The 23383-nt window shown below is 41.0% G+C and overlaps 1 protein-coding gene across 2 annotated transcripts in view; it reads left to right on the plus strand.

Annotated features, from left to right (window-relative positions):
• The window catches only part of ADAMTS5 (ADAM metallopeptidase with thrombospondin type 1 motif 5), a 45344-nt gene extending 33590 nt beyond the window's left edge, over positions 1–11754 (plus strand). For both annotated transcript variants that reach the window (XM_045501567.1, XM_045501568.1), the window contains 5 exons: positions 1991–2274; positions 3291–3474; positions 3842–4017; positions 6585–6760; positions 10842–11754. In XM_045501567.1, the coding sequence (XP_045357523.1) occupies positions 1991–2274; positions 3291–3474; positions 3842–4017; positions 6585–6760; positions 10842–11409 (1388 nt within the window). In that variant the 3' untranslated portion in view covers positions 11410–11754. The remainder of the gene's footprint in view (positions 1–1990; positions 2275–3290; positions 3475–3841; positions 4018–6584; positions 6761–10841) is intronic.
• The last annotated feature ends 11629 nt before the right edge of the window (positions 11755–23383 follow it).

The following is a 23383-nucleotide window of genomic DNA, read 5'->3' on the forward strand; positions in this document are numbered from 1 at the left end:
GAACTGTTCCTTTTCTCAGTGGAAAGTAGGATTGAAATGTGATTTTCCTTTGTTAAGTGAAAAGAATGACTTGAATGTGTCTAAAATTGTTAAATAATGTTGCGCATAGAGTCAACTGTCATTGTTTTGTAAATTTCCGGTCACCCTTTATATTTCTGTTAGTTAATTTTATGCTTACAGTGTCCTAGTGAGAAGAGAAGCATTCCACAGAGCTTGAAAATTAGGGAAAGCAGCTTAACTGAGCTTGGTCAAGAATACTCAGCCACTTCGTGTTTTGCCAGAATTAGACTTTAGACCAGGTGTTTCTACCATTAGGCAGGGTATCCACCATTTAAAAGATTCCTCCACACGCCTGCCCGGTCAGCAATAAAAGCTCGAAATCTATCCACATGCTAAGCAGAGGCGAGAAGGAATATGATGAGGAAGGCAGGCTCTGAGCATAAACCCCTCATAGCTACATGACCTTGGGTCAGTGACCTGTGTTTTCATTTCTCAGTTTTCTTATCTGTAACATAAAGAAAATATTAGAATCTGCCTCAAAGAGTTCTTGTGAGGATTAAGTAAGCGAGTACATTTAAAGACGTGAGGGGGTGCTTGGGTGGCTCAGTCGGTTAAGCATCTGACTTCGGCTCAGGTCATGATCTCGTGGTCCGTGGGTTCAAGCCCCGCGTCGGGCTCTGTGCCGACAGCTCAGAGCCCGGAGCCTGCTTCGGATTCTGTGTCTCCCTCTTCTCTCTGCTCCTCCCCCGCTCGTGCTCTGTCTGTCTGTCTCTCTCTCTCTCAAAAATAAATAAACCTTAAAAAAGTTAAGAAAGAAGTGAGAATAGTGTAAATATTTGTTACGTTTAGTACTATTAATAATCAGCAAGCAAATCCTAAAATCAAGTAAACAAAAACGTGCAGAGACCGATGGGTAATGGGCATGCTCCTGTAGGCCCAGAGACAATTCATGGTGCTAACTCACTGAGCAGGGATACTTACGGGAAGCTTTTGAGGGGAGGGGAGGCGTGTATCAGCTCATGAGTTCACATTGCCTGCATGTATGCCCACTTCTATGGATTCCCCAGTGTCGCTCCTTTATGCTTCTCACAGTACTATGTAAAGAGAGTACCAACTTATTTGTGTGACACGCTTCAAGCACCCAACAGCTACTAGGTACATCCAAGACTAGACCCAAATGGGAGACAAAGAAGAAGAATTAAAAGAAGGGCTTTGTCCCAAATTTTCAAAGATTAGGTCTTGTCTTTGCCCACTGCTCCTTTATTCTGCGGCTCTTGAGTGCTCTGTAGTTAAAATTCACATAAGTCTAGAAGAAACACCTCATTTCTTTTATTTTCTCCACTTCTGGGGGAGACGTGAAGGCATAGATCTGGGTCGTTTTCGTGTTTTCCCCGTATCTAGTATGTTTGCTGGGACATCGTAGGTGCTGACCAAATGCTCGTTGATGTAGTGAATGAACACTTACCCCTTGTAATTATTTATGGAATTAATGGAGAGGGACGTGGATGGGCACATGAGGAAGACCTAGGCTGACAGTGGAGAAGGGTATAAACAGAGCGCATGGACAAATTCTGTTTCTCAGAGTTGTAAATGCTCGTTTATTATTATTGTTTTTGCTGCTGTTGTTGTTTTTGTGCCCATTGTCTTATTTCCTCTGGATCCATCCCGATTTCCTCTCACCCCTCAGCACAGTGGCTGTTCTTACAGCTCATTATTACAAAATAATTTCGCTTGATCATCCCACAGTCATCGTCACAGATGCCCCAGAGCACGTACGTAGCCCGTGAAAATCCGGGAGGTAGTTAGTTGGTGAATGCAGAGAGGCGCCCGCATCCCTCTCCTGTGGAGGCCCTGCCCCCGGGCATCAGCCTGCAGACGTGTGGCCGGCTTATGCTCCCACACCAGCTGGAGCGCTGCGTTTTCAGACCCATGAGTTGCGTAGGTAGAACCCTAAACACAGAGCAGCGGTCAATCTCGGTTTTTCTTTCAGGTAACTGTTTGCTAGACCTACCACGCCAGCAGATATCGGGCCCTGAGGAGCTCCCCGGACAGACGTATGATGCCACCCAGCAGTGCAACCTGACGTTCGGGCCTGAGTACTCGGTGTGCCCTGGCATGGATGTGTGCACTCGCCTGTGGTGTGCCGTGGTCCGCCAGGGCCAGATGGTGTGTCTGACCAAGAAGCTGCCAGCCGTGGAAGGGACGCCATGTGGGAAAGGGAGGATTTGCCTGCAGGGCAAGTGTGTGGACAAGACCAAGAAAAAATATTATTCAGTAAGTGATTTTGTCACGCAATGCCTGGGGACGCAGGATCTGAAGAACATTCCGGTGACATGTGTGGGTGCTATCACCAGAAGGCTTTATTTCCTAGTGAAGATATTTTTCCTTGCTCCTCAAGCGGAGCATTTGCTCAGTCTCCTCCGCTTTTCAAGGTCCCGAGGAGAGCGTTGACGTACACACGCACAGTGCTTGTTTTTCAAGACTGTTACACAACCACGCGTCTCAGATGCCCCGACAGCAGCCAGAGCTCTTCGCCCATTCCTTCCGCCAAGGAGTTTATAGCGTTCTTCCCTGCAGCCCCTCTCATCTTCCTGCTGCAGTTGCCAGAGTCATAGACCCCTAGGGCGTCAGAACAGAGCTAATCATTCCCTGTGGTGCAGTTAACACGTAGCGTGAGCGCGTGGGGGTGTGGGTGCTCTTCGATATCCGTCATATTTCCTCTCGACAGAGAAGGACTCTAGTCTTATCAGGAACTAAGCCAAACTCACGTCAAATGCGGTTATGCATGTGACAGGGGATCTGCTTCAGATGGGATGCGTGATGTCAACAAAGGGATGCAGAACTTAGGTACTAAAGAGGGAGAAAACCATAAATACGATCAGCCATGCCAGGCATCGTGCAAAGGCCTCAGCGGCATATAGCTTGCTAAAAACGCGGAATCAGAGCTGACAAAAAGTTAGCTGTAGGGCCGTGGTTATTGACGGAAATGGGCAGTATCAGAAGGCCCAGAGGAACCAGGAGTGATCCTTGCAGTGTGCTCAATACTGACAGGGAAACATTCAGATCCTAGTGCCACGGGACGGCAGGGAGCAGAAAAGAGGAATTGCTTAGAATTGGAATTGCACTGTCATTCCAGAACGTCCAATATCTGTGACCATGCCCAACTCAGTGAAAATTTACACCTGGGATGCGGTTTCCACTATGTCATTGAATGCAGATGATTTCCAAATGTACGTCTTGAATGTTTTTCTCCTTTCTGAGTTAGAAATATCTTCTATTTTCTCTTTCAGACATCAAGCCATGGCAACTGGGGATCCTGGGGGCCCTGGGGCCAGTGTTCTCGCTCGTGTGGGGGAGGAGTGCAGTTTGCCTATCGCCATTGCAATAACCCCGCACCCAGAAACAGTGGTCGCTACTGCACGGGGAAGAGGGCCATCTACCGTTCCTGCAGCGTCACGCCCTGCCCACCCAACGGTACGCTGCTCCCAAGTGTCAGCAACCCACCATGTGCCACTTGTAACCTGTATTCTAGCAGTAATAAAGGAGGCTAGAGAAATAGACTATTAATCTTGTACTTCACGGTTCCACCAGTGTGCGAATTAATAACAGATGCATGAGTGATTTTTAAACAGTTATTAAAAGCAACTCGGTATTCAGAGAGTAGGAAGAAAATAATGGTGGTTTTCAACTCCATGTACAGATAAAACCCTTCCACCCTTGTGTGTCAAGAGGCTCGCAAGGAAAGAAGTTTGCGGCTTCTCCTGAAAATTATTTAAAAGCACAAGCTTATGTCTCAGGTTCAGAGTAGGTAAAGTAATCACATGACCTGTTTGTTTTTTAGGGAAATCTTTCCGTCACGAACAGTGTGAGGCCAAAAATGGATATCAGTCTGATGCGAAAGGAGTCAAGACATTTGTGGAATGGGTCCCCAAATATGCAGGTGTCCTGCTGGGGGATGTGTGCAAATTGACCTGCAGAGCTAAGGGGACTGGTTACTACGTGGTGTTTTCTCCAAAGGTAACTGCCCACCGCCTGTCCAGAAGCAGTCGAGCCTTGCTGGAGATTATTTGGTAGAATAAAACCTAGAGCTACCAAATATAAACAGTCATTATTCCTGGGGTGGCTAGATTTTGGAGTGTTTTCTTTTCATCTCTAGAAGGTCTGTGTTCTCAAACCTTACACAAAGAACAAGAAATTATTCTGTACAAACAAAACAAGTCAATATTTCAAAAGCTACTTTTGAAAAGCGTAGCTCTCTGTCAGGGAAGGTGTGGTTTGACTTTAACTTCAAAATAAGCATGAAAACAACTAGAATTTCCGAGGTATGGTTGTATAGGGAACTGAAAGCAAGAAAGCATTCTATTTTTCCATTGTTTAATTAAGAATTCCTGGGGCGCCTGGGTGGCGCAGTCGGTTGGGCGTCCGACTTCAGCCAGGTCACGATCTCGCGGTCTGTGAGTTCGAGCCCCGCGTCAGGCTCTGGGCTGATGGCTCAGAGCCTGGAGCCTGTTTCTGATTCTGTGTCTCCCTCTCTCTCTGCCCCTCCCCTGTTCATGCTCTGTCTCTCTCTGTCCCAAAAATAAATAAACGTTGAAAAAAAAAAAAAAAAGAATTCCTTTGGCGGGGCACCTTGGGTGGCTCAGTCGGTTAAGCGTCTGACTTCGGCTCAGGTCATGGTCTCGCGGCTTGTGAGTTCGAGCCCCGTGTCAGGCTCTGTGCTGACAGCTCAGAGCCTGGAGGCCGCTTCAGATTCTATGTCTCCCTCTCTGTCTGCCCCTCTCCTGTTCATACTCTGTCTCTCTCAAAAATAAGTAAACATTTAAAAAAAAAATTCCTTTGGTGATTCATGAAAGTCGGTTTCAAGATCATCATCTCTGATCCAGACTGTTAAATGTCTTACACCCATAATACGAATTCATATCCCTATAGTTAGATGCGTTATGATATATGTGCATGAAATTTTCCCTCATGTTTCACAGGAAGGCATTTGCTAAGTTACTAACAGTTTTATTTCTCACAGTGAATGGTATGCAGCAATTTAAAATACTGTTTATCTAATTTGTAAACAGGTGCTGCATTTAAAACTACCTCTGAAATTGGCCTTCAGATATGTGTGACATACTACTGAAAACAGAAGTTAACATCCACCTTAAGTCATTTTGAAAATACTTTCTCTTTTCATTGTAAAATAATACATTTTCGGGGTGCCTGGGTGGCTCAGTCGGTTGAGTGTCCGACTTCGGCTCAGGTCATGATCTCACGGTTCGTGGGCTCGAGCCCCGCGTAGGACTCTGTGCTGACAGCTCGGAGCCTGGAGCCTGCTTCAAACAAATTCTGTCTCCCTCTCTCTCTGCTCTTCCCCCGCTCATGGTCTGTCTCTCTCTCTCTCCTTCAAAAAATAAATAAAAAAGAATTTAAAAAATTTTAAGAAAAAAAAAATAATACAATTTCACTTAAAAATTGTGACAAATAAGATCACCTGGAAATGCCACCATCTGGAGACCTGTGGGTCTGCTGAAGTATACCCCACTTCACTTTGCACACATATACACACTCACATACTCACACACATATATGAAAATAGTAGTAGATACCCAACTGCAAAATACAAGTTTATTTATACATGTGACTACATATGCTATTTTTATACGCTCACATGCACAAACCACAGAGTGCATATTCATACTATTTTATAGCTAGTTTTTCAAATATATACTATTTTTGGGTGTGATTCCTTCACTCCAAATGTATTCAGTATCTTCTAGTAAGTACTTTGCTCTGACTTCCCCAGACTCCTTTTCTGCACTAATATGTTTGTGTCTATTTCAATGTCTGACAGTTCAACACACGATAGGGCATGCTTTTCAACCACAAGGAGGTTTAGATGTCAAGTGTAGACTTTCAAATGCATCACTAGAGTAACAATTATGCCACCAAGAAGGATCTCTGCCATCTTTTTTTTTTTTCTTTAAACTTTGTAAAATGTTTATTTATTACTGAGAAACAGAGAGAGACAGAGCATGAGTATGGGAGGGGCAGACCAGAATCCGAAGCAGGTTCCAGGCTCTGAACTGTCAGCACAGAGCCCAGGGCGGGGCTTGAACCCACAAACCGCCAGATCGTGACCTGAGCTGCAGTCAGATGCCCAACCGACCGAGCCACCCAGGCGCCCCAGATCTCTACCATCTTGAGCTTGCTCATTTTCCGCACAAGGGACACGTCCCACATGCGAAGTGAAACGATCGTTTCTAGCAATGTAAAAAGGCGAGACGATACCATGGGAACATGCTCGGGATACAGAAAGGGAGAGGACGACCTTGGGTCTCCTGGCACATTTGGAATTAGGCTCAAGAAAGAAAGTGCATAACTGAGATTTATCTCAGGTCTTCCTTCTGCCAATATGTCGAGGATGTCTCGGTTAGATACTCCTGGGAACTATGCTTTTTCGATTGTTTGTTCACTTTTCGATGTACTGTCCCGATCAAACTCAAAACTCAGCGAATTAGGACTTGCTCTCTTACCGTGCAAACCAAACCACCTACGCACAAGTATCTCCCGCCGCTAACGTGAGCCTCGTTATTCAGGTGACGGATGGGACCGAATGCAGGCCGTACAGTAACTCCGTGTGCGTCCGGGGGAAGTGTGTCCGGACTGGCTGTGACGGCATCATCGGCTCCAGGCTGCAGTATGACAAGTGCGCAGTGTGCGGGGGAGACAACTCCAGTTGCACCAAGGTGGTCGGGACCTTCAATAAAAAAAGGTGAGGGGGTAGAACCCTTGCCCTTACGTGCATAGGACAAAGCTTTAGCCTTGAGAAACTGAAAGGGTGACTCATGCTACGTCACAAGGCACCGGGGCAAATAAACCGCAATGGCTCTGATCAGGGTCAAGGTCTTGCAGAGTAGGAACACCCAGAAGGAAAAGTCGGTGGGGTCCCCGCTAGCCATCTCGCTATTTCTGAAGCATCTCTTATTTCGGAAGCATAATTTAGGAAAGGATGGCCAGTTTGCATCATAACGATTTCATCTCACAAAGGATTTTTCATTAGGCTGCATTTTTCTTGAGAAGACCTGTAAGTTAACTGCGCTGATGGAGACAGCAATCCCATTTTATAGTGACCTCTGCAGGTTTAAATCTTCTCTATAAAGAAATATATGTAGTAATGTCTGCTTCCTGTCACGGTCCTTGATTACGCTTTTGTTTTAAGTATGTAAATGTATAAAGTATCCAGTTTTGGGGGGCGTCTGAGTGGTTCAGTCCATTCAACGCCCAACTCTTGGTTCTGGCTCAGGTCCTGATCTCATGGTTGGTGGGTTCGAGTCCCGCATCGGGCTGCATGCTGATGGTGCAGAGCCTGCTCGGGATTCTCTCTCTCTCCCCCTCTCTCTCTGTCTCAGCGCCTTCCCTGCTCACTCTCTCTCTATCAAAATAAATAAATAAACTTAAAAGAATGATAAAACCAAAGTACCCAATTTTTGGCATGAAATATTATGTTATCAGCTAGGAGGACGGAGCAGGCTAAAAAGTCTGCTGGAATGCAGGATTGTCTTTCCCCTTTCTCAAACCACTCTTTCGCTGAGTAATGTTGGCCCGGTATGCATGCATTCTTGATGTGTGTGCTGTATTGTCTTTACCGGCAGGTAATATGCAAACCCGATTAACAATAAGGATTTATTAAAATAGTCACATGCCATGTTATTATGAACCACTGGAAATTATCTTTGATATAATAAAAAAATTGTATGTCTGAAGAATCTATTCTGAGTTAAAAGATGCATTACTAATCTTATTTGCTAGCGATTCATCGGACTGTATTGAGCCATCTCTGTAAAATACCCTGCATGTCAATTACATACTGCATTTGTATATATTGCCAAGGTGCAAGACACCTTAGAAATGATGAAGTATACCTTTTTGTTTTACAAATGAGGAAACTGGAACTCTGAAAGTGTAGGACTTATCTAATCTTGCACGGTTGTTAAATGCTAAAGCAAAGGCTATACCTTAGGTCGTAAAATGAGAAGGCTGTCTTGTTTAAAAAAAAAAAAAAAAAGGAAGGGGAAGGGAAGAAGTTCAAGAATCAAATAAGAAATAAAATACCTTATGTACCCTATGCTATGCATTTTTCCTACATAAGCTTAGGAGCCACTTTTTTAAGTGCTAAATTTAGCATTTTGTCTCTGTATTGACAACCAATATCTGCATGTTCATTGTCACATGAAAAGATGAAGAAATTCACGGTAGCGACGAGTGGTGGGTGACACAGCAGCTTGTCAGTTGATTTAACCAAGATTATATTGTGTGATATGACTGTTGAACTATTCCAGATAAATTACCTTGGTCAAATGTGACATATGAGAAAGGACATTGATCTTGGAGCTGAAATCTTGACAGTCAAGCTCTGACTCAGTGACGAACATCATGTGATCTTTGAAGAGTCGCTTTTATATTTTTTTTACTATCAGAATTCTTTTTTTTTTTAATCTTTACTTATTTTGAGGAAAGAGAGAGACAGAGACAGAGCATGAGCGGGGAAGGGGCAAAGAGAGAGGGAGACACAGAATCTGAAGTAGGGGCCAAGCTCTGAGCTGTCAGCACAGAGCCCAACACGGGGCTCGAACTCACGATCTGTGAGATCATGACCTGAGCCGAAGTCGGATGCTTAACTGCCTGAGCCACCCAGGAACCCCTACAATCAGAATGCGTGAGAGTAGAATGGAATTAATAGTAATTATCTTACAAATTAATATTGCTGTGTGCATCAGAAGAGATGATGCATATTAAAATATTTCAGCAAGCTCACACCTCTTGACAAATACGACCCTAATCTTAATTCACTCCTCCCTCAATGTTCCTCACCTCAGTAAATGGCAGCTCCGTCCTCCTCTTACTCAGTATCAGGAGAGTAAGAGAATCATATTTTATTGAGGCCCTAAGAAATCAAGGCACTAGGCCTCCTACCTCCCGCTGCCTTGGGAAGGTCAGTCTCAAGACCTCCTGCAATGGCTGATAATCCCAACTGATTCTCACGAATATGAGGAACGCTAAGGAATAAGGATTTAAAACAAAAAAACAAACAAAACAAAACAAACCAAAAAGCTCTCCTACCTGATTCCCTTACCCTTCATTCTTTATTTTCTTGACATCCTGTTCGGCGTCACTTAAACTCTGTATATAATCAGAACGTATTTTCCTGTAACGGTTATAAAGTATGACTGGCAGAGGTAAGGGTGTCGCACATGGGGATGTTGGGAAAGGAGCATAAAGTAAGAGTAAGGGGCCATGGCTTTGGAGCCCAGCACTGCCACCGGCTCTGGAGTGCACCTGTTCAAATACTTTAATATACCTCCGCTCTATATGCTTCCTACGTAAGATGAGATATCCTCTCCAACACCCCTCCAGGTTATGTTTCAAGCCACGGTAGGTTTGATCTCTTGATCTCTTGATCCTAGATATTTCAAAAAAAGTAAGTCCGGTAACAAACTCTAAGGCAAAATGTATTACAAAAATAAAAATAATGAGTCCAGTTGGATGGGTAAACAGTATCATCAGCCTTGCGTCTTCTTTCTCCCAACACAATAGAAAGTGGCAGTCGCTGTCCATCAGATTCCCAACACACAAAAGGATTTCCCTGGGGAGGAGCCCCTCTCTGGATTCAGAGGAAATGCCTGGGCAGGGCAAATACCTTAGGGATTTTCAGGGTACAAATTAGTTGCCCCATAACCCCTCAACCTGAGTAAGAATTTAGCAGCAGATCATTAAGTTTCACACACACCAAACTACATGGGCAATTTGTTTCTATTCAAATAACTAAGAAAGTAAAACATATGGGGACCTATTATCAAATTACTTATGGAGGCAGAGATTTTCACAAAGATGACTCCTTACACGTAGAGTCTCTTGGTGCTCAATTAGCATTTCTGTCCTGGCCTTTTTCAAAAGCTGTGGATATTAGAGATATTGATGCCTTTGCCCATATTCTGGAGCATATGATGGGTCGTTCGAGACCTACCTTATTTGTCACCCATCACATAGCCTCACTTTATCTGTCATAAGTTTCATGGACACAGCATTTGAGGAAATTTGCTATGGCATCAAAGATTCACTTTTTTTTTTGTTTTGATGATACTAGTCAGCGATGGTTACCCACTTAGAGAATTTTACATTCCATTGGTGTTCTGCTCAAATAATCCAGAGTTCTAGTAGAAATAGAAACAGAACTTCTACTGTGTCTCTAGTTCATCAGTTAAATCCGTGGTTCCCCAACTATTCTGCACATTTGGAACGACTCCCAAAATCCTGCTGTCTCTTCCCATCCTGACAGATGGGATTTAATTGGTGTGGGGTCTGGGGATTTAAATTTTTAAAAGACCTCTGCTTGATTTTAGTCTGCAGACAAATCTGAGACTCGTTAATTTAAAGATTTCTATGAGACTGAGGGCGGATTTTTGTTAGTATTTACACATATCCCATTTTGTGCCAAAAGAACATAAAGGAGCTTTGTAAAGATGATAGGATTTGGTCAGAGTGTGCAATGTGTTTGAAAATCTAAATAAAGTTGGTGTACGTTTTAAAACGAAGGCAGGTTGTTAACATCATCCTAATTTTGAACATCACAATAAAAATGTATATACTCTCATAGTCTACTCACAATTTTATTTTGTTATAAGGAAACTAATTTTTGAAGCCAATTTTTAACTAATCTCTTCACTACATTAAAACGTGTGAAGATAAGGTAAGACTTTTAGAGAACTCGTATTTGTTTATCCGTTTACTAAGTGTTTACTTATTTTTCCTTCTTTCTCTCCCTCTCTCTTCTCTGTGGACATTCCTGCTTCCAGTAAGGGTTACACTGATGTGGTGAGGATCCCCGAAGGGGCAACCCACATAAAAGTCCGACAGTTCAAAGCCAAAGACCAGACTCGATTCACTGCCTACTTAGCCCTGAAGAAGAAAAATGGTGAGTACCTTATCAATGGGAAGTACATGATCTCCACCTCGGAAACCATCATCGACATCAATGGAACAGTCATGAACTACAGTGGTTGGAGCCACAGGGATGACTTCTTGCATGGGATGGGCTACTCAGCCACGAAGGAAATTCTAATAGTGCAGATTCTTGCAACAGATCCAACTAAAGCATTAGATGTCCGCTACAGTTTTTTCGTTCCCAAGAAGTCCACCCAAAAAGTAAACTCTGTCACTAGCCACGGCAGCAATAAAGTGGGCTCACACACTCCACAGCTGCAGTGGGTGACAGGCCCATGGCTCGCCTGTTCCAGGACCTGTGATACGGGCTGGCACACCCGGACGGTCCAGTGCCAGGATGCAAACCGGAAGTTAGCGAAGGGATGCCTTCTCTCCCAGAGGCCTTCTGCGTTTAAGCAATGTTTGCTAAAGAAATGTTAGCCTGTGGTCATGAGCTTATGCAGAGCTAACTGGATGATTCATCACTGATCGGTCGTGGCAAATGGTGGTGATCAATCGTGGTAAACAAGAGGTCTACCTGAAGCACAGAAAGTCACGCTTCAATGTCATTGTCAACAGGAGTCTAATTATGGGCAGAATCTGCTCTCTGTGACCAAATGGAGATGTGCACTGCTTCGCGCGTCAGTAGTGACCTTGGAATACAGAAAAACTTGGGAGTTATTGAACATCCCCTGGTTTGTCACCTACCTCTTATAGAATGTCTTCAAAGGCATCATAATCATTTTCATCCATAATACACAGTAGCTTATTTTTACTGTCTGTAAATCATTCTCCCTTGGTATGTCACTTTATATCACTTGGTTCTATTAAAAAAATATATATATATATATATTTCTATAAAAAATGTTTGACCAAAGTAGGTCTGCAGCTATTTCAACTCCTTCCAGTTTCCAGAAAGAGCTGTGGATGATTTACTGGAAATGAAGAACCTGCTGCTGTTTTCACAAGATTTCACATACTTTCAGACTACAGGAGATCAGATTTTAGTCAAAAACCATTTTGACAGGAAGCATCTTCTGCGAAATTCTAAAAAGGAAAAGGATCTCCGCGTAGCTGGTCATTTAAATAGATACACCGGATCCATTTACTTAAACGTCAACTGCCTGTATTGTTTCAGGCAGTCAGCCAAATGAATGCATAATTAGGATGTAGATGTAGTGTTTGCGTGTGTGTATGTTAGGCGTATTCAAGAGTCTAAACACTAGTTTCCTCATGTTAGAATTTAAAAGGCAGAAAAGCACACAAATACAAATTTTCGATTTATATCTTCACACTGCTTGCCCTTTCAGAGGCTTCCAGCTAATATCCTACCTTGTGTAATATTCGTACAAAACACACGGCAGAGAGTTTTCTAATCGCATCCGACACGTTCAACACTGGTATACCTCTTACCAGCCAGCCTTGAAAATGCATTTGTTTTCGCTTGTATGTTTTGTTCAAGGGTTCTGTTAAGACCCGCAATGTTTTGTACTTGTTGATTTAGTTTGATAGGAGTATTAAAGATCACTTTGGAGTTAGCCACATCTAGAAGTGATTATCATATATGTGGCTCTTGCAAAAGGAAAAAAAAAAATAGTGGTTAATATTAATAAGACTGTTTCCACACCATCCAGGCAGTGAGTCTTTGCATTGTCTTTTTAAATCCAAGTATACTGATAGTGTCCGTAAGATTTTTCCCAGTTGGAAAGCACTTGGTTGTACCAGTAAGTGTTTGATGAAACGGGACGATTTTTGAGAAGTTTGTTGCTTCTGTTTCCATAGCCTGTCTAGGTAGGTTGTACGTTTGGGTGTTAGATAATGGAATTTTTTTTTTTTACAATTGACTGCCTAAAAATCTCTTTTTAAACGGTCAACTGCACCCCTCTACCCCATAGCTCAGAAAATCCAAGGTGTTCAAATAAATCGGGATTTCTTTTTCTTTATGAAAGATTACAAAGTCAATTGTTTTATATGAAACTTTATAATAATCATACCAAATGTGCCTATTATTAGAGATTTGCATATAAAGATATTAGGGGACAATTGTTTGAGTTCCCTTAAAGCTCACCAGAGTTTATTTTTATTAGAAAATATTTTTAATATAAAATAATTATGTAATTGATCTTGCTAGATCACATTGATTTCAGTGGGTGAGGAGAATGGAGGTCTCACTGTTTTAAGTATTTTCTTAAGAAATTATTTGGTGAAACAAAATAACGTTTTACAAAACTGTTAATCATCCTTTGGCTTTTCATCGACTGACTTTGCTTTAGACATGGTCATTTACTCTTAATAAATTATTCATTAGAGAAATGAGTCCTATATAGAGCTGGTCACCTACATTTGATGGAGGTCACCAGATATCAGGGACAGGAAACAATGCTATTCAAATCACTCGGAAAAGAATTTTAAATCATACCGACTATTTGACTATTCCAAAAGAATTAATAGCCAGGCCAACCTGACTTTTTCCCAGTTTTCAAAATAATTTTAATCAAGTAACTCAACTGGGACAAAATTTGTTTTTATCTTTTGTTGTTATATTCATAGCAGCATGAAAAAAAAATAATTGAAGGGCAGCCATGTTTGTCTCCTTCTCCGCTTCTCTATACTGTATTCATAGATTTTTTTAGTATGATTTACATTTATTTTCCCCCCAAACAGTGAAGTTTTATACTTCTCATTGAAATAATCCTAGAGAGCTTAAAAGGAATAAACCACTATTCCGTGCTTTTAAGGAGTTTTCTTTAGTTTTTTCATACGAGTATCAATAGTTTGACTGAGGAATGTATGTCTATCTAAACTCCTGAGAAAAGCGATACAGACTGGAAACTGAAATTCAGAGAAATGGAGCGTTCAATAGATAAAAGGAATGATAAAGGGAAAATCCCCTATAATGAAATCTAATTCAGTCCAGTCTAATGTTGGACTATGCATTTCCCCTTTGCATAGTTGCATCGTGAATGAAGAGTCCAGGATTCACGATGCTGAGGCTCCTTCCTCGAGGAAAAAAGTTTGTCTGAAAATGCTCAGGATAGTAAGAATCTAATCCCACAAAACTAAACACTCCGGATTCAGTGTCACTAAATAAAGGGAGCCCAGAAGAAAATGACATCTCTTTCTTCTGGAACAGAAAAGGCCAAATTAAGCCCTGCCTTGTTGTTTAAAGGTTTCAGGGCATTGTTTTAATTTGTTCAGTAAATTCAACGTCCTTTGCCTTCCTGTGGAAACAGTTTTATCCCATGAAACTAAGAATGAAGGGATTAATCACAAACAAAAATAAAGTTGCAGCACTGAAAAAAAAAATGTAATTTATTGTTTTTGCGACTGGTATGTGAATTTGTGTGATAAAAGTATTTATTCTTATTTAACAAAAATATGTGCAAATTCTATATTTAAAAAGTTTTGCTGTTGTCCTACTTTTAATTTATGCTTCATGTTTGTGTATAAAGTACACTTTGTGAGTTTACATGATATACAGCACTGGTTGCTTTTGTATTTTTTTACAGAAGGCTTTCTGCGTGAAACAGGCGTATATGTATATATTCCTCACGTATCCTTATTCTGATACTGTAGTCTTCCTCTCTAAGGAAGTTTTAAACTTACTCTTTCTTGACTAGTGGTATTCCTTACTTGTAGTTACATTAATAAGTCTGTTGGGTTTCATTAATACTAGTTTTTCCCAGTCACAGATAAGAAAAACACTTAACTCAAGCAACTGAAGCCTAAGTTCTCAACTTGGTGTATAGATAGCCTGGAAGCTTCCCACAGAAGCTAAGACACAGTTCAGAATCCCTGATACCAGTGATAAACGCGGACAGGGAGCTGTTGATACGTGAAATTTGTGTGCACACAATGTCCCAAGAGCTATCAGTGATGATAAAACCAAATACTGTCCTTGGCTGCTTTAAAAACACTCCTTAAAAATTAATACCATTTATTCTCTAGCATTGGCGGGATCCTAGAGTTAGAGTAAACGAATTGCATTTAAGTGATTTAAATACTAGTAATCATGAACGTTGCTACAAATATGGGGTCTCCGTTGATAGAATGTCACTTTGTACTACTAATGAATCTCACTGAGTGAAAATCGGACTTGGGACAAGCAAGGACATCTTTTATCACATCAGCTTGCCTCTGACTGATTTCAGTCTGGTCACGGTAATAAGGCAAAGCACCCTTGGATATACAACTGACCGGATCCATCTCTGGCTCTGATGTTTCCCCCACTGACTCATTCCTTAATAACAAGGTCATTGTAATGGTTTAGGTGAGCACAGCAGCCAGATTCAATGAAGTCCAGGACTTGTGTATGACTTAGAGGTCACTCTTTGTGAAACAAGATTGGATTTAATAATGGCCAAATTTTGCTAAGAGTTTATGGCTGGGGATTGGTGAATATTACTGATCTATTTATGATTAAGTGGAGGTGATAAAAATACCTTATATTTTTTTAACATTTCAAAGTTAATAAATGAATAGCCATGAGTATAGAAATGGTCATCCAGAGCTATCATAGAGCCAGTCTATGATTTAAACACACAGGAAAGGAACTTGTACGTTTTCTCTATCATTTTTCTCATTTGCCAACACCTATAGTTTTAGATTGTCAGACAGACCATTTTAGGTAATTAGTACACTGAAAAAAACCCAGAAAACTCCCTAATAGCCTCCTTGCTAGCATGAACTAGAGAAATGACGTCTGAAGTTATAGGATCATGAAACACATCAGTCTATAAGGCATAATTATATTCTAATCAATTAGCGCATGGGAACATATTGAAACAAGAACCCGTTACATTAGTGAGATAAAGAAACTGGAAATACACATGATGTTCAGATCAGAAAAGTATTCATCTGCCAAATGTCTTTCTGGTGTAATGATACCCTAGTTCGCAATGCAGATTTTATGGGGAAAATAATGAAGGTATAGTTGCTAGAAGTTGTTGGTTTTAAAAGAGAGGAAGACGGAAATGTACATATTAGCCAACCCAGTTAATTGCACCTTCCAAATATAGTAGCACTTTAGTGATAAATTGGCTACCTGTGGTTCTTATCCTGGAGCTCCACCAACTGGTCCATGTGGACTGTCATAGGTCAAATGAAAACCAAATGGCCCATCATCTTATAAGGCACGGCCACATCAGAGTGATCCAAAGTCTAACACTGTGAGGAAAACTGTGATTTGTAAATAAAACAGCATATATATTTTTTCAGTTTCTTTTTGGCACATCCAATGTAATTTTTATCAAGGTGCTAATATTGATCAGTGACCAACTATCAAATATGTTACTTCGGACTCACTATTTTATTCTACATGATTTTTCAATTTGCAAAAAAAAAAACAAAAACAAAAAAAAAACCCACAAAAACTCTTTTAAGTTTTTGGTCTAGGCGGGGCACAACTTGATACTCAATGTTTGGGAAATGCATCAAATGGTCAGCCTGATCAGCAGGGTTCAGTGACATAAGCTATAGGTACATCCAGGATGTTTAAGGTGACATCGAAACTTGAAGAGTGTCAGGCTAGAGGAACAGACTTTTAGATGAGTCGTGTTTCAGCACTTACTAAACCATCCGTGTTCCTTTCAAACTAACTTTTTGTTTCCGATACACAAGCTTTTGTGTGTATTTAGCCTGACTTTTTTTTTTTTTTAAGCTTTGCAATATTTTATGTCTATGGTAAACCCTTGGCAACTCTTTCTTGGTCTTTTCTTTAACAACCCACAGTATATTAGAAACACCTCAGACTGAGAGTATAATTAGAATAGGAGATCATATTGTGTGTGACTCTGTAAGACTAGACTTTCGATTAAGAAAAATATATTGTCTCTGGATGGTGCCTTTGCGTTAACACGCTCAGCCATGACATTAATGTAGGAGTTGACAAACACTGCTTCCATTTAGTATGTTTACTAGAGGAAATCATGTACATGCTTTGTAAATAGACTGCAGATAACTAAACAGATTGCAGAAATATATTTAATTTGACGTGAGCCGTGGCACAAATTTTTGATTTCTATATAAGAGCCTTGTGAGCAAAGACAGGTAATAAACCTAAGTGGGTATAACGGAGATTTTTATATCTTGAAACATGATTTCAAGCCAGAGTGAAATACCGAAGATTTTCATGTCGTTGTATATAAGCAGTAGAATGTGACCTGCTTATTATCTTCAATTTGTCAGAAGTGATGGTATGTTTCAGTAAATGTAATGCAGTTGAAAAACCAAAAATCTTGGAAAACTAAGACGGGTCTTGTTTAAAATGTCTCTTCCACTTTGGCAAATTTTGAACCTGAATCAGCTATTGAAAGCATTACCGCGTCTTGTAGCCTGCATTCCACGACAGTTCTGTTATTCAGGTAAACCACTTGAACTGACTCGTTTGGGACCTATACTGTAATATTTTTCGTTGAGGAACAATATCCTATTTTGTAAAGCATTTCCCTATGTGTGACTTCAAACTGTAAAATTAAACATTGGCTTTGTGGTTTCAGTGGGCATAATAAATGTTAATTGTAAACTAGGTTAAAGCATGTACTGCATATAATATGTTTTAGAGTTGGAAAATAGTGTCCATTTATTTTTAATTTTCTCATAACAGTAGGACCAAGCCAGCTCTTAAGGAAGTCCTTAAGGAAGTCCTAGGCTCTCTGCAGTTTCTAACATTCTTCTTCCATTTGGCTTAGACGGTACTTCTACCTTAGTTACGGGACTTTGGAATTCTTACTTCAAGTTCTTCGTACCTGAGTATCACTCGCTAAAGTTTGTCTAGTATTGAAATTCTGATGTTAAATTAGTAACAGCAAGTAACGTAGTCACCTTCATTTTTCCTTCTTTAAAGATAAACTTATTCTAGGTAGACAAGGAAAGAGTCAACAACGCACACATGGAAATTCAAAAAGCATTGACATTCATTCACTAGCAAAAGCCTTTCCGTTTGCGAAAAAACTTGATGGCACTAAGGTTCCTAAGGACGCTGATTCCTTCTAAGCTTGAAATCATTGCTATTTAGTGTGCTTCAGGTTGAATTTCTCCCACATACCAAATAATATTTCAGAATTGTTGTGCTTTAAATGTGCCACTTAGCAGGATATATAGATTTTGAATACGTAGTTACACCTAAACTCTTAAAAGATGGTATAGAAACTTAACCATAATAATATTGCTAAGATTGGTTGAACATCTCTTTTGGGTCAAGACCTGTGGGAAACATCTCACAAACTTTCTTGCATGTGTTTCTCTCTATGACCATTATAAGGTTGTTCTTAAGATCCACATATTAAAGGGGTGCCTGGGAGGCTCAGTCGGTTAAGCGCCAGTCTCTTGACTTCGGCTCAGGTCATGATCTCATGGTTCGTGAGTTCAAGCCCTCCGTCGGGCTCCGGGCTGACCGTGTGGAGCCTGCTTGAGATTCTGTCTGTCTTCCCCTCCCCTGCTTATGTTCTTTTCCTCTCTCTAAATAAATACATAAACTTAAAAAAAAATCCCAATATTACAGATGACGATCCCATTATAATAACTGTTAGTGGTCATTTTGTTGTTACCAAGTGTAGGCACTGTTATAAGCACTTTAGATATTTACTATCACTTTTCACCCTCTTTAAGCGCTGGGAGTCTTCTATCCCTGTGGAATGGGAGCCTGAGGGAGGGACTATGGGGTGAATGGCAGACTGTGTGAGATTGGAGAAGTGCAGGGAAGTGTTTAGATGCCCTATGTGTGGTGGGCCTCCTGAGTAAATCCAAGAGTAGTCCTGAAATTCCAATAAAAACGGCAAGGAAACTATGGAGAATCAGACAAGCAGCAAGAAAAGAGGCAAGTGCTCCAAGTGTACAAAGGACTGTTGTTTAAAGAGAGAGGAAAGAGAATTTGATTTAGAAAACTAGTAAATTGCTGGGAAGAATTTAAAAAAAAAATGCAGTATTTAACCTTACAGTCTCCTTCACAGCTAATAATGAGCTGGTTCAGACAAGGTCACAGGCATAAAAATGGTCCTGAGGGGTGCTTTTGGATCAGGAGTAGAGTGAACAAAGATGGTTAGAAACGCCACTATAGACCCTGGAAAAGTCCAAATCACCCATAATTCCTGGGTTCTGTGGGAATCTTTCTGGATAGCTCATTGTTTTGTCTGCTCAGTTAAACTCCTATCTTCCCACGGAACCAATGACTACGTGTCCCAACGCAGACACAAGCGAAGGGTGCACCTTTATTTTTCCCAGTTTCCCTCCGTGTCCATCTCCCAAGGTGAAGAGAAGCAAATCTCAGAATGATCAACCACCTGGGTCGTTCCTAGAAGTAGAGAAAGATACAGAGCAGCCCCAGGACCACATCTAACATGAATTCATGAATTCGGCTGTAATACACGGTTTCTCTTTTCACCTCCAGATGCCCACAGCACCTTGTCTCCCTATTTCAGCCTTTGTCAGGGTTGGCCTCGAATTGCAGGTACAGACTTTTGCTGCGGTGGTTATTCATTATTGAAAACATCAAAATCTGGGGGAGCAGGAAAGCATATTTCTTAACCACTTGTAGGTGGGCTCATTTCAAAAACTCAGTCATGCACTGAGCCTAGACATTGATAAGATTGTGGGATAATATATTGGTGTTGCTTTAAGCTGCTAAATGTGTGACAATTTTTATGGTACCTACAGAGAATGAGAACACAGGTGAAAACAAGGAAGGATCCCCATCTACAAGGGATTATGAGAAAGGCTATTAGGTTAGATGCTTAAGTGGAATGAATAAGGTTAAGACCCAGTTATTGGGGCTAGAATACAAGGGGGGAACACAGGACAAACACAGAATCTGAGTTATTAGAACTCGCACAAAGTTGTGGAAGGAGACTCCCATTTAAGCTAACTGACATAGAGTCACTTGGGCTGCTAGAGGATAGGTCCATATATACACTCAGACTCAAGGACAGAATTAGTTAAAATCTTGGTGTGAAGTCAGAATCACAGTGATAAGAACAAGCACAAACAGGTTTCAAAGAGATAGGAGCGGATGGATGGGAAAATCTGCTCGCAGCAATGTTTTCCAAAGTGCGGCTAAGAAATCCCTTGTTGCCATAAATAAATGTAGAGGTTTTCATCAAATAAGTTAAAATTTTAATAAGAATGTTCTGATTATATATTGCTATTCACAGGCCATCCCCAAACTTAGTGGCTTAAGACAGCGGTTTATTGAACTTCATGATTCTGTGAGTCAGGGTTCAGTTGAACAATATGTCTACTCCACAGGTCAACTGGGGTCATTTGGTGAGATGCATCAGGCTGGACTGGAGTGGAGGGGCCAAGATAGGTTCACTCACACACCTAGTGTCTTGACAGGTGCATTCAGAAGGTCAGGGTCAGCCCTGCCCTTCCCTTTTTATGCAGTCTTAGGCCTTTCCCTGTGGTATCTTCACCAAGTTGTGAGTTTTCTTACAAGGTGGTTCTGGGTTCCAAGAGCGGGTGTTACCAGAGTACCAAATGGAATCTACTAGCCTTCTTATGGCTGAGACTTGGAAGTTCCAGAATATCCCATTTTAACACAACTAATTACGAATTTCAACATGTGGGGTGCCTGGGTGACTCCGTTGGTTAGGCATCTGGCTCTTGACTTCAGCTCAGGTCATGATCTCACGGTTCATGGGTCGAGTCCTATGTAGGGCTCTGCAGTGGCAGTTCAGAGCCTGCTTGGGATTCTCTCTCTTCCTTTCTGTCTGCCCCTCCCCTGCTCACATGCTCTGTCTGTCTCTCAAAATAAATAAACAAACACATTTTTTTTTTTTTTTTTTTTTTTTTTTACTATGTGTGAATTGGCAACACTCAAAGACCTTTTCTTGATTCTTCCAAAAGTTAAGAGATTGTACAATATGCCATTTTTGGAAGTTTGGTCAATCAACCCTTAAGGTTAATTTTTCTGGCTAACCTGTCATTTCTACACACATAAAAATGGAGGTTTTTGTTTCAGAAACAACACTGTTCAGAATCAGAGAGGCGTAAGAGTGAACAAGCAAGTGGAAATCATTACCCTTTATATTTATTTCTGTATAAAATAAGCAAGCTACAGACAAGGAGTCGCATAGTCTTATAATTAACTTGGTGTACCGGCCCTGACTCTGGGGAGTCTGCCGGGTTGGGTGGGGAAGATGAATTGATTTTTATTGTTTTTTGTTGTTTTCCCAATCTGCATGCCTTTCCCTAAAATAACATTTCAACATGTCTAAAACGTTGTTCTATGGGACCACAAGTGCCTGACTTAAGAAGGCCCCAAATTTAATGTTGTAAAGACAGGTTTTGGTATCAGTGGTACATGTGAACTTACATAAAAAATAAACCTTTATTTTCCAAAGTATATTAAGCCGGCTGTATGCAATAGCGTAATAAATTGTTCAATCACCTCCAAGTCATTTCGCGAGCCAGTAAAGCCCCTCTATTTTAGGAGGATAAGGACTCAGAAAATGAGCTGTTTAGGAGTTATAAATAGCACATTAATTCAACTATCTGTAATGCAATAATCAAGTTCCCATTCCTTTAAAGGGACAGACGTCACTCCTAATCCTACCAGTTCTTCTGTCATTGGTCCTACAGGGGACCAGTCAGATTATGGATGAATCGGTATATAAATCCATCAGCACGGATTTTAAAAGGTATGTACTGTTGAAAATGAGTCAGAAACTTTTTTTTCTTTTTCTTTTATATATTTTTGAAATTTTTTTAATGTTTATTTATTTTTGAGAGGGAGCGAGAGCAAGAGGAGGGGAGGGACAGAGAGAGAGACACACACACAGAAACCAAAGCCGGCTTCAGGCTATGAGCTGTCCGCGCAGAGCCCAGTGTGGGGCTCAAACCCACAAACTGTGAGATCGGCCTGAGCTGAAGTCGAGTGCTTAATGAATGAGCCACCCATACAACTCTAGGTCGGGAGCTTTAAGAAAGGACTCTTGGAGGGGCGCCAGGGTGGCTCAGCCGGTTAAGCATCCGACTTCGGCTCAGGTCATGAACTCGTGATTTGTGAGTTCGAGCCCCACATCGGGCTCTGTGCTGACAGCTCAGAGCCTAGAGCCTGCTTCAGATTCTGTGTCCTCTCTCTCTCTCTCTCTCTGTCTGCCCCTCCCCCAGTTGAACTCTGTCTTTCAAAAAATGAATAAACGTTAAAAAAAATTAAAAAAAAGAAAAGAAAGGACTCTTAGATGTTGTATCTTCCTCCTCGTGAAAGAACAAAACCATTTTAATATTGGTAGAGTGTCTCCGGAGCCCATGATTTTGTTCCTATAATCCCATAAAGATAGATTCCTAAAACTTTTTTTTTTTTTTTTTTTTTTTTGATCATAGGAAGAAACAGAAATCTCCAACACAGGTCCTTTCTGATTGTCCAGTTTTCCTGAAAATAATCCTCCTCTTAAAGTACTTTTCCCTTGATCTTCCATTTATCCTTTTTTTTTTTTTTTTTTGGAAAAATCTATATTGTATAAGGAGTTCAACTTCTTAAATAAATGCACATGTACGCAAAATATTATGTACAATTTCTAGAGAACTCGAGGACTTTGGAAGCTGAACATGAATTCCAATGTAACACAAAGAAAAATATACATGTTGTAAATGACAAGTTTCTAATTAATAACTTGCAAGTGAAAATTTTGCTCCTAAGGTTGCAGCATATTTAGTATACACTGATAATTTTTAAAAAACGTATTTACTGATCCCTTATGTAATGTGGTCTGTGATAAGGCATGATAGCAAATAATACACAGTTCCAGGATTCAAGGACCTCAAGCCAGAAAGAGGTCTCTACAGGTGAAAAAGAAATCATATTGCAGGGGCACCTGAGTGGCTCAGTCAGTGGAGCCTCCGACTCTTGATTTTGGCTCAAGCCATGACCTTGAGGTTTGTGATTGAGCTCCACATCAGGCTCCACACTGGTGACGGCACAGGGCACGCTTGGGATTCTCTCTCTCCCTCTCTGCCTCTCCCCTGTTCTCTCTCTCTCAAAATAAATAAATAAACAAAAGAAAAAAAGAAATCATCTTGCAGTCAAATCATTTCTACAAAACGGTTGAAAACAGTGTCATTCATGTAAGATAGTCACCAAGGAAAGAGCTAGACTCTTGAAGTGTGCTGCTAGACTTCCAGATTCTCTTCCTCTTCTGCACGTTGCAGACACTGCTAATGCTAACATCCATTCACCTTCCTTCCTGCATCCATGTGAACAATGGGGGGCAGATGGTCAGCTGGAGAGTGGGTCCTTGAGCAGTTCACCCAATGCCAGCAGTCAACCACCTTTGAAATTCTTGTCAGTGGGAACTGTTTTTTAAGGTTTTAAGTCCTTACTAGATTTTCTCTTTCCAAAGCATTTCTAATGGACTCGTTTTGGTCCTGGGAATCCTAACTCAGGAATTGTGTCAGCAGACGGCACCTCCACTGGGGGAAA

Source organism: Leopardus geoffroyi, chromosome C2 (genome assembly GCF_018350155.1).
Source record: "Leopardus geoffroyi isolate Oge1 chromosome C2, O.geoffroyi_Oge1_pat1.0, whole genome shotgun sequence".
Taxonomy (NCBI): domain Eukaryota; kingdom Metazoa; phylum Chordata; class Mammalia; order Carnivora; family Felidae; genus Leopardus; species Leopardus geoffroyi.